The sequence below is a fragment of the Heliconius melpomene genome, chromosome 8 (genome assembly GCF_056956725.1).
Source record: "Heliconius melpomene rosina isolate 202511_hmr_F chromosome 8, ASM5695672v1, whole genome shotgun sequence".
In the NCBI taxonomy this organism is placed as follows: Eukaryota; Metazoa; Arthropoda; class Insecta; order Lepidoptera; family Nymphalidae; genus Heliconius; species Heliconius melpomene.
Window position 1 is genome coordinate 1,682,042 of NC_140396.1, and position 12,612 is coordinate 1,694,653.

General features: G+C 29.3%; 1 protein-coding gene across 1 annotated transcript; it reads left to right on the forward strand.

Moving 5' to 3' along the window:
* The first annotated feature begins 8,214 nt into the window (after window positions 1-8,214).
* Window positions 8,215-11,157, forward strand: LOC146536623 (uncharacterized). The gene has a single exon (XM_085189617.1). It carries the CDS (start codon window positions 8,215-8,217, stop codon window positions 11,155-11,157), a length of 2,943 nt encoding a protein of 980 aa, XP_085045743.1.
* Window positions 11,158-12,612: the final 1,455 nt, after the last annotated feature.

Genomic DNA, 12,612 nt, shown 5'->3' on the forward strand with positions numbered 1-12,612 from the left:
AGACAACTTACAGAGCCTGTTCAATGTTGTAAGTAGTTTAGATACTCATATCATATATATCAAAGAAAATTACATGAGAGCCTTCCACTTGTGGCTTGTAGGTACCTGATTAGTAAAATGATACCCACAATTTCCAAAAATCAATAAATACTTTTCTTTATAATAACTAAGACATTATATTTAAACTTACACGTTTTTATCTTAAAAATGTCGATATTCCATACTAATTTTCAACTGCTATTTTACTTACTTTTTCTGAAATGTCTAAAATGTTGTAAATTTTAAGCTTACAATTTGGTGTACCTACATATAAAATTTTAATTTGTAAAATAAAATATTTGAAAATCACCTTATAATATTCTAACATACATTGAAGTCAATATAAATACTCACTTCCGCCTCCACCTGGAATGATACAAGCAATTATACCAGCTATATATCTCCAGGCTGAACAATGCGCAGAACTGATAAAATGAATGAAAATACCTTGCGAACGAGCTCGGTGTAAAAGGTCGAGATACTGTTTCCATTGTATCTACATACATACGATTCTATTCAAATATTCAAAATATTATGGGTTAAGACAAAATTATGGCGCTTTGTACTTCTAGGGTTCCGTAGTTAAATAAGAAGGAAGCCCTTTTGTCTGTATGTCAAAAGTATTTATCTTGTGATAATATTGAGGAACTTCAGTACAAATAAAAGCAAAAAAAGGGCTGAGAAAAAAGGAAATTTGTATTTATGTTAGAGTAAAATTATGTATTTCAAACTTATAATTGTAGTTAATTGTTTACAAAATAAACGCATACTGATATTGCCCAAGATAAGACCGTCGTGGTGCAGCGGCACTATATCTTACTGTAAACGCAACGGCTGTGTATTCGATTCTCACTCGGGGGACTGATGCTACAACTGTTTTAATTTTCTCTAGAAGCAAAAGCACAACGTTGAGTGTGAAAGGGTGTAGAAGGGTAGTGTTTAAGGGTTTAATTATTATTATGTAATTATCACCTAAACACTGAGTAAAGAATATAATATATCTAAACATCACATAAAAATGAAAACAAACACGAACTTTACGCAGTATCGGGGAGGCTCACCCAATTTGCATTTATTACCCACACGTGCTTTTGTACGTAACGGATATTTGGGGAAACCTGGAACGTCCGGTGTTCTAGATAATTGGCTGGCGATACAAAAAGAAGAAAATATACAGGAAATCATTATAATGATAATATGTCTTGTTATATTTACTTTGCATATAAAAAGTAATTAGTTTTATTATAATTTAGTTAAATTAAATATATTTTAATAAAAACAAAGCAAAATTTCACAACTGTAGGTCCACGGTCAATACCTTGTAGGATTTGTTTGATTACGCGGCGAGTTTAATAAAAAAAAACAGCAAAATCGGTGTATAAATACTTGTATGACACAAACTTAAGCTTATCAACTTTAAATAGTGCTTGTTGACATTATAATCCAGAAATTGGTACGGAACCCTCGGTATACGAGTCCGATTCCCTCCTTCCTTATGCCATCTACACATATATGTATGTATATAGAAATTGTATTGAAATATAATATGTCAAAGTATGATAAGTTAAACTAATAGTAAATGAAAGTGGCCACGTGCCTTTGTACACCGGATATTTAAGAAAATCACGAGCTTCCGGTGTCCTGGAATCTAAAGACCTGACGATACTAAAAGCAGAAATAACTCGGTAAACATGACGGCTTGATAAAAAAACTATATGTCCAAAGGTATTATTTAACTGTTATGGTTTGAGCTTACTGAGAAAAGGAAATTTTGTATTAAAAAGTATTTATTATATAATTCTTTATTTATATAAAAAATACTTTTCTCTTTGAAATACTTTCGTTTCACACTTACTTTCAATTTCTGGAGGCATTGCGTTGAATGGCGTTACCTCCCTTACCAGAGCAAAGAAATGAAAATATATTTAATTTCCTTGAGTGGGAACGGAACCCACATCCTATCATACATACTCACGCTTGCACCCTGCGCTACTGACTTCTTCATCTGAAACATTAAAAGAAAAATTATTAAATTTAATATAAAAATTCTAACTTAAACTCTTCTAAATATCTAAAATCCATTATTCAACATTTCACATTCCAAAATGTACTTACGTTTATTTCAGAAATATTCGTATTTACGAACGGACAATAACAAAGAGGGTTCCGTTACTCACCGCGGCTTATATTAAACGTCTGATGTAGTTTGTCACTCGCACAATAAAGGACGGCGGTGCGCGCAGGTATGGGCGGCGGTGTGGTATGTAACTGTTTATTGTAGATGTATATTATTTATTTTTTTATGTAAATTAATATTTGATTGAATTTGGGGAAATTTGCTTTTAAGTAGTTTAAAGATAAAAATAATTGTCGATTTTTGTTTATAAATACAATTAAAATAATTAGAAAAGCCACAAGTAAATATTTATAATTATAAAAAAATATTTATAAAAAATTGATATTTATTTCGTTTTCATAAAATATTAAATATCAAAACAATATTTGACGTATCAATCCAATCTATACATATAAATAATATAAAAACAAATAAATATTTTCATAAATGTATTTGAATAATATTTGTTTTTCATGATATTTCTACGAACCATAATTATATGTATTTACGAGTATATACTTGGCTTATAGGGTATCGTTTGATTGTAAAAGGTTAAAGTTTAAAGTTCGATTCCCACTCGGAAAAATGTATTGTTTTCATATAAAGGGGTCTCTAGCAAGGTTCGCGGCATTAAGTTCCATCACTCCACACTCTATGTCTCGAATTTGGGAAATTGGAAATTTCTGACATAGCAGAAGCAGAGAACTCCTTCTGCTGTATACGGGACAGAACATAAACCAAAAAAAACCAGCCAAGTGTGAATTAAACTCACGCACAAAGGGTTCCGTATCATTTTCTATAAAAATGGCAAAAATCATATTTGTAATCAGAACAGAAACACGCTGTAGACACCGAATTCTTAGTAATAGGGTCCCGTTTTACACTTTTTGTATGGAACTCTAAAATTATTATAAACCAATAATTTAATATGATACATCAAAAATTCATCTCTACACTACTCTCTAATAAATGTTGTTAATAAAATATAGTGATAAATCACTCACACTGTAGACAACACCAAAAGGTAACAAAACAATTAGGTAACAACCACCACGTAAGCAATACTCGTATAGGTAAGTATAAGGTACGTAATATCATTAAACCCGACTTAATATACATGCAAGTGACAAGGCGTTTAATTTTAATTAAATTTGTAGAAGGCAAGTGTAATTCTTGCATTAGAAGCACTCTACAATTGTATTTACACTGCAACTCTACATGACTATATTATACTCGTACAGCTAAGCTTATTTTAATAAAGCTTTGTAACGTTTTAAAGGTAGTTGTGGCGCAGGGCACAGGTTGTAGGGTCTATTCCCACTCGAATAAATTGAATATTTAATACTTTCTTGTACGCTGTAAGCGCGGCGTTAAGTTCTGCCACTAAACACACAAAAGCTCAAGAAGAAAATTATTGCACAGACGTTATAATCGATTTTGGGAGATTGCTTATACAATCACCTAGAATGACGACTGTGGATTCGATTCCAACTTCAGGAATTACTTTTATTTTCCCGTTCTGTTCCGTTCCGTTCTTAACATTATCCTGCTTTAGAAAAAAAATAAAGCCGCTTTAGAAAAATACTTTGAAATACCTAAATTTGTTCTACATAAAACAAAAAACGCAACATTTCGATGTATCTAGTAGGCCGTAGTTTTTATTTCGATAGTTTCCAGGACTAATTTGCACCTCATTCGCCTTTCGCAGCCATAGCTTGGTATCTAACAACAATAGAAGCATTGTTCTCGTAATAAGGCACATCGGTACCAACGATACTACCTTGTTTATTTACTATGCGAGGTTTTTCTATTTATTTCATCTGGACATGCGTATTTGTGGCGTTTGGTCTGATGTGGCTGGGAAGATTTCATTGTTATTTGAAATAATGAACGAAAATTATTTTGAGTTTTATTTTCAATTAGAACAACTTTATATACGAGTTTTGGGTTTTCGATTCTCATTCCAAGGAATGTTTTTTTATGACATTTTTAAAAGACAAATACTTATTTAGAGAACATATAAAAATTTGAACATAGGTTAATTTGAACCCGCGCCTCTGCCCATACAGAGAGAGTAGACATAGGGAACCTAGTTACCTAGAAGGCTCTCCATTGCCCACTCTCCGCCTGATAATGTAGGCATTGCGTGTTGAGTGGTGGAACTCACCGTACTTTTCGTGAAAACAGATAGCGAAGAAATGAAAATATTAAATATATAATTTCCTCGAATAGAAATCGAACCTACAACCTGTCTCATCTACAATCACACGCTTCTACCTATGTGTACATAAACCACTAAAACAAATACAAATACAAACTCGTAATTTAGTAGCACTCACACAGCCAGTCGCTAGTCCTAGCCGCCATCATAAAGTTAAGCGCAGGTTGTAATTTTCACGTTCACTCACGGCTTACACGCGGTTGCATAAATTTCACCCCGTCGACGCTACGGAACGAGCTTTTAATGTCTAAGGGCTGCTGTTTATCAGATAGTAGAACGCCTTGCCACTTGTTTACGGAACTCTAAAACGTTTTAATTAATATGTTCCGTATGTACAAATATATCAGTATAGGAATAAAATTATTTTTTATTAAATGCAAGAATTGAATTACATTTAGAAAGTATTAAAATAATTAAAATATCCTCCAGCAGGGCTCTAGGGCATCTGTAAATAGAGTTGCAGAATGAAGAACCTACTGATGATTCCGACATCTCTAGGGATAGCTACTGTATAGTTTATTGTTATTATAATTTTAATTTGCTTAATTTTGAAAATAAAGAAGAGAAACAGAAAGAGAATATATGACTCCATTTTATTTACAATTATTCGCTTATGCGCTGAAGAAATAAAACTCATTTATATTAACACTTATTTAGTAACTTCAGTATATATTAATACTTCACCAATATAAGCGCACTTCAAACAAATCCGGATTGAAAATTACCAACTTTCAAAGGGCTCTCAGCGAATAACATTAAAATTGATCAAATAGTTTCCTGAATTAGAAGCCTCCACAATCTTCGGTAATGAGGGCGGTAAACAAATACCTTTTGGAACTAACGAACACGGCTTGTTATACACTGAAGTTGATGCGCTATTAATATGTGAAGATAGAATATAGTTTTTGACTTTTTAATAATTTAATTAAGTTAAAGTTGTAATACGGGATATATTTAGATTTTTGTATACATGACAATCACTAAGACCTATTGATCGTGTCTCAAAAAGAAAATTATAATTATGAATACTATAGTATGCTCTATATTTCAAGAATCTCAGTATTCTGTGTAAAGTATATAATATACAAAAAGCGATAATACCAACAAGGAGATTATAGCTATCAAATTGTAGTGGAATACATGCCTCTTATATAAAATGTATCTCGTAATTAACACCTCTACCCCAAACGAAACGAAGACATGAATATTTTAATCATTTTAAGTGATTTTAAGTTCTATTGCATTGTATTAGAAGCGACTAAAAGGAGAATCATGTACTTGAGAAGAATATTTATGTTATTTAAATAACCGCAATCTTTGAATATTTATTATTTTATTATACGGTAAACAGAGATTTTACCAAGTACTATATAAATGTCTGTTATTATTATTATTTTACACTGTGTCCTTCTCGTAGTGGGGTAGGCTGAGGGAACCTGGGCACCTAGTGTTAAGACATGTATATAGAAAAATATAATTTAATTTGAAATACTTTTTTCCATGATTAGTCGTGCTTAGTTGCACTAAACAAAGCGCTGTCTTGATAGTAGAGCGAGAAAATGAAAAATATTTTTTCTCACAAGTGGGAATCGAATCCACAAACATTATGCTTATATATTGCTTCATATATTATTATTAGAATAATAGTAAGCAAACAGGATTCCTAACGATATCAAAAGCACCATAAACCATACAATTGCACAGAACAATACACAGCCAGGGTTGCGTCCGACCACGTAATATAATAAAACTACCCCTAATCCAAAATATACTTTGCACCCCTTATATAAAAGCTAGTATCGCTATAGGGGTTGCTCTTGGGGCTAAAATTAATCATATTTACAACGCAAATAATTGTTCCTCATCATTTCTATTTCGAGATTTGTATAGATACGGAATTGGCCTCCGTACAATAGATCTTTTGTTGGCTTCGAGTATTGAGATTCTGTTGAGTTACAGTTTAATATTTCTGATTCATATTTATGTGGGGATTTATGGTTTTCGTACAGGATGTGGTGGGATTTATTGTTATTAGTATAGGATATTATATTTTCCTTTTCAAGTATAAAAAATACATGTTGAATTGAGTGGCGGAACTTAACGCTGCCTTTTGTCTACCAGAGCAGAGAAAATTAACAACCCTCAATGTCATAAATTCAGCAAAAATACAGAGGAAAGCTGAAAATAAAATAAAATAAAATAAAATAAAATAAAATAAAATAAAATAAAATAAAATAAAATAAAATAAAATAAAATAAAATAAAATAAAATAAAATAAAATAAAATAAAATAAAATAAAATAAAATAAAATAAAATAAAATAAAATAAAATAAAATAAAATAAAATAAAATAAAATAAAATAAAATAAAATAAAATAAAATAAAATAAAATAAAATAAAATAAAATAAAATAAAATAAAATAAAATAAAATAAAATAAAATAAAATAAAATAAAATAAAATAAAATAAAATAAAATAAAATAAAATAAAATAAAATAAAATAAAATAAAATAAAATAAAATAAAATAAAATAAAATAAAATAAAATAAAATAAAATAAAATAAAATAAAATAAAATAAAATAAAATAAAATAAAATAAAATAAAATAAAATAAAATAAAATAAAATAAAATAAAATAAAATAAAATAAAATAAAATAAAATAAAATAAAATAAAATAAAATAAAATAAAATAAAATAAAATAAAATAAAATAAAATAAAATAAAATAAAATAAAATAAAATAAAATAAAATAAAATAAAATAAAATAAAATGTAGCTGCTGAACTCCGTAAACAATGATAAGGTAGTTATTCAGAGGTGCAAGCGGATAACTAAAAAGTAACTTGTTAATATTTATAAATTTCTTCTTCTGATTAACTTTTTATAAATAAAAACAACTTCATTAGATATATATATATATTTTGTATATGCATTTTTTTTTTTTTTTATCTCTGTACAATCAATATGTTTCTAATTGTATATCTGTTTTTTTTATGCTTTGTTTTTATGAATATTATCTTTATTTTGTTTTACTTTATGAACTGTCAAAAATAATCCTATTATGTTCTCCAACACTTACTGAAGCGTTGACACATATTTTTTTTTGTATAGCTTTCATTGCATTAGTTAGGTGGTTAGCCTTTTGAATTGTTTTATTACATCACTTTTATTTATTTTATTAGATCAGTCTCTGTATTTAGTCATGTGTTAAACATTTCACATGTTTTTGTTTACTTTTTTTTTTTTGTCTATTTTATTATTATTATTATTTTATTTTTATTTTTTAAATTTTTCATATTACTACACATATTATAATTGTGATGTGATTAAAATTTTCGCTTCATTTAATCAAGCAGTTACTTATTTATATTAATGAAGGTGTAATTTCTTTTTTTTGTTGTTTTGCATATATTCTGTAATTTTATCATTATTATTCCTATGTAATTAAGTAACTATATTTTTTTTTTTTTTTTTTTCTCTTTTTTGGTTTGACAGAATCATTGTAATATTCACTTTTATTGCTATGCTTCTATATGTATATATTCTTTTTTTTTTTTTCTTTTGATGTTTTGCTTTGCTTGTCCTTATATTATTATCTATTATTATTATTATTTGTAGTTTTAAGCCAGATTTTATACATTAATTAATTCATTTGGTTTTTCTTTTTGTATTTCTCTTCTGTGTACATATGTATAATCTCTCCTTGCAACTGGCGGGTACTAAGTTATTTAAGTAATTTAATTTATTTAATTTATTATTATTATTATTTATTTATTTCTACACATATTTATTTTATATTTATATATTTATTTATAAAACATAAATAGTATTTATTCATTATGGCAAATAGTAATGATGACTATGATTCATTCCTGTCCTTCTCTTCCTTTTCTAATGGGGCAAGTAGTACAGACAGTTCTCTCAGTATTCCCACATTAGGCGAAATCATTGACGTCAACTTCTCAGACACTCTGAAAAATTTCAATGTTATTCATATCAACGCGCAAAGTGTTCCTGCACATTATTCAGATCTTCTTGCTTCCTTCGATAGTAAAAATATTCATGCAATATTGGTGTCAGAAACTTGGCTAAAGCCATGTCTGCCATCGACTTCTTACTCGCTTCCAGGGTTTCATCTGATTCGTAATGATCGTATTGGCCGCTCTGGGGGTGGTGTTGCTATATATCTACGTTCGCATATTGCTTTTAGTATAGTGGACCAATCGCAGTACCAAACAGATGGTGGCCCCGAACACCTGTTTATTGAAGTAGTTCTTTCACATACAAGGGTCTTACTGGGAGTTTATTACAGTCCGAACCTTACGATCGACTACTTTTCATCTTTTGAAACCCTGTTGGAGCGACTGAAGCCTTTATACCCTCATACAATTTTAATGGGTGATTTTAACACATGTCTGTTAAAAGATGACCATCGTGCCTCTCGCCTGAGGTCCTTGGTTACTGGTGCTAATTTGCATGTTCTTCCTCTCACTGCAACGCATAACTTTCAAAATTGTTTACCCTCACTTCTGGACTTAGCTCTTGTTTCTTCTGTTGATCACGTTGAAAAACACGGTCAATACCCTGCTCTGGCCTTTTCTTATCATGACCTTATTTATTTATCATATAAAATTAAACCTCCAAAAGCTAAATCAAGAATTCTTCTGCGACGCAATTTTGGTGGAATAGACTGGAATCAACTGCGGGAAGACGCAGCTGCAACAAAGTGGCACGAAATTTCAAATTATGCAACAATTAACGAGCAAGTTGCTGCCTTCAACTCCTTAATATTGCAACTTTATGATCGTCACGCTCCATTGCGTCCTATTCGGGTGAGACATCTTCCTGCTCCCTGGCTAACTGAGGATATAAAAATGCTGCAAAGAAAGAAAAATATGGCAAAAGTACGTTATATTTTAAAGCCTAGTGACAAAAATAAACTTAAATACAACAAAGCTCGGAATCATTGCAATAGAGTGTGTAGAGACCATCAACGACGCCATATCCATAAATCTATACTTGAAGAAGATGATTCTTCTAGAGTATGGAAATTTCTTGAATCCATAGGAGTAGGTAAAGCACGTCAAAACCTTAATCCTCAGAATATAAATCTAAACAAGTTAAATAAGCATTTCTCTTCTTCGAGTAACATTAATGATACTACCAAACAGAATACACTTAATCAAATCGCCGCTTTCGCCTCTCCTAATATTCCAAATTTTTTCTTTAGTCGATTTACGGAAAGTGATGTTAAGAAAAATATTATGGCTATTAGCTCCGATGCTGTTGGTGCTGACTGCGTCAGCCGTAAAATGATCATCCCCATACTTGATATCATCTGTCCCATCCTAACTTCCATGCTTAATTTTTCCATTGATTCCTGTGATTTTCCTTCAGCATGGAAGGAAGCACAAATCATTCCCTTACCTAAAAAGAACAATCCCACTTGTGATAACGATTACCGTCCAATTTCCATACTTCCTTTCTTATCCAAAGTCCTAGAACGCATGGTGCAAAGCCAACTCACATATTTCCTTTCTAAAAATAACCTTCTAAATCCTTTGCAATCCGGTTTCCGTCCTGGTCATAGCACGATAACAGCACTTGTCAAAATAACCGATGATATCCGAATGGGTATGGACAGTCAAGAGGTCACGGTATTAGTGTTGCTGGATTTTAGTAATGCTTTTGGCACCGTAGATTTTGACATAATGCTTGCCACTTTAGGTTCTCTTAACATATCTCCTAATGTAATCGACTGGTTTCATAATTACCTGCATGGACGCCGTCAACGTATACGAATTTGTGATTCTTATTCGGACTGGTCCTCAGTCAATGCTGGCGTCCCGCAGGGTGGCGTGTTGTCTCCTCTGCTGTTTTCACTTTTTATTAATAATATTTCCCAACATATCACTTCTCTCTACCACCTATACGCAGATGATCTCCAAATTTATTGTAAGTCTAAAACTTCTGAGCTACCAGCGGCTATCAATACGATAAACAATAATTTAACGAAAATATCCGCATGGAGTAGGTGCTTTGGAGTGCAATTGAATCCTAGCAAGTCTCAAGCCATTGTTGTTGGTAGTCCAAAGCTCATATCTAAAATTAGCATACCCGCCTTACCTGATATAATTTTAAATGGCCAAATTATACCGTATAGTAAATCAGTTAAAAATCTTGGCATCATCATCGATCACAATATGTCCTGGAATCCGCAGGTGAGTGAGGTGAGCAGAAAGATGTTTGCATCAGTAGGATATCTTTTCAGGCTACGTAATTTCCTTCCTATTCCGACAAAAATTGTGTTAGCACAGTCTCTACTTTTACCAATTCTTGATTATGCTGACTCTTGTTATCTTGATTTGAAAGAGGAGCAGTTAAACAAACTTGAGCGATTACAAAATCTTGCTATTCGGTTTATTTTTGGATTAAAAAAGTACGACCATGTCTCTGACTTTCGCAAAAAGCTCAAGTGGCTCCCAATCCGTCTTCGCAGGAATACTCATATTCTCCGTCTTCTTTACTGTGTACTATTTGATCCACTAACACCACCATATCTTAAAGAGCGTTTCGAGTTTTTGGGGCACTCTCATTCCCGACATCTTCGCTCTGAACAAAATTTAATTCTAAGAATTCCTTCACACTCCTCTTCCTTCCTCAGCAATTCTTTTACTGTCACATCCTCCCGACTTTGGAATGCCTTACCTCTGAATATCAGACGGGCAAAATCTTTAAAAACATTTAAGCGACTCCTAAAACTACACTACCATGCCCTCTAAACTGCCTTTTTGTATTGCCACCTATATTTATAAAATATGAAAATGTATGTAGGTACGTATGTATGTATGTTTATTTGTATTTGTTTGTATGTATGTATGTATGTATGTATGTATGTATGTATGTATATATTTATGTATGTAAGTGTATATGTGTAATGTGTACGTTTAATTAGGTATTTATATTTGTATATATTTAATATATGTATGCTGTTTGCTTTATAAATTTATTATAATTATTGTTTACACCTCAACCCTTTTCCTCCCTTTTTTTTATCCTATGCCTTAAGGTTGCCTGGAAGAGATCGCTGTTTAGCGATAAGGTCGCCTCTTGTACATTTCCGTTTTTTTTTTTTTTTTTTGTTGTTGTTGTCTATTTTTATTGTTATTTTCCTTATGGGTGTTATATAAAAAAAAAAAAAAAATAAAATAAAATAAAATAAAATAAAATAAAATAAAATAAAATAAAATAAAATAAAATAAAATAAAATAAAATAAAATAAAATAAAATAAAATAAAATAAAATAAAATAAAATAAAATAAAATAAAATAAAATAAAATAAAATAAAATAAAATAAAATAAAATAAAATAAAATAAAATAAAATAAAATAAAATAAAATAAAATAAAATAAAATAAAATAAAATAAAATAAAATAAAATAAAATAAAATAAAATAAAATAAAATAAAATAAAATAAAATAAAATAAAATAAAATAAAATAAAATAAAATAAAATAAAATAAAATAAAATAAAATAAAATAAAATAAAATAAAATAAAATAAAATAAAATAAAATAAAATAAAATAAAATAAAATAAAATAAAATAAAATAAAATAAAATAAAATAAAATAAAATAAAATAAAATAAAATAAAATAAAATAAAATAAAATAAAATAAAATAAAATAAAATAAAATAAAATAAAATAAAATAAAATAAAATAAAATAAAATAAAATAAAATAAAATAAAATAAAATAAAATAAAATAAAATAAAATAAAATAAAATAAAATAAAATAAAATAAAATAAAATAAAATAAAATAAAATAAAATAAAATAAAATAAAATAAAATAAAATAAAATAAAATAAAAAGTATTTTTATTGACAAAGTACGATAAGCTTCAATATTCACAAAATAATTATTTAATAGTATTTTAACATGTTATTAACGGCGTCGAGTGCCGCCATTCAAAACTTATATATACTCGATATTTTGGAGGAAACTGGGGAACAGATATCTAAGCATTAGGTTCCCTCTGCATAATATAACAGGATTATATGCGAGATACATCGTGTAAATAAATAAAATACGCTGTATAGTGCAATGTAGTCCATTCCACGTAACACATAAAATGGAAAACGAAGAGCCGTACCACTGAATTTTCTCCTCATACTACGAAAATATGCAAAACAGCCGAAAAATTATATATATATATTACTATCACTTCGAACCAATCTC

What these genes read in the sequence shown, in the direction of transcription:
- LOC146536623 (XM_085189617.1), top strand. Translation starts at nt 8,215, where the DNA reads ATGGCAAATAGTAATGATGACTATGATTCATTCCTGTCCTTCTCTTCC.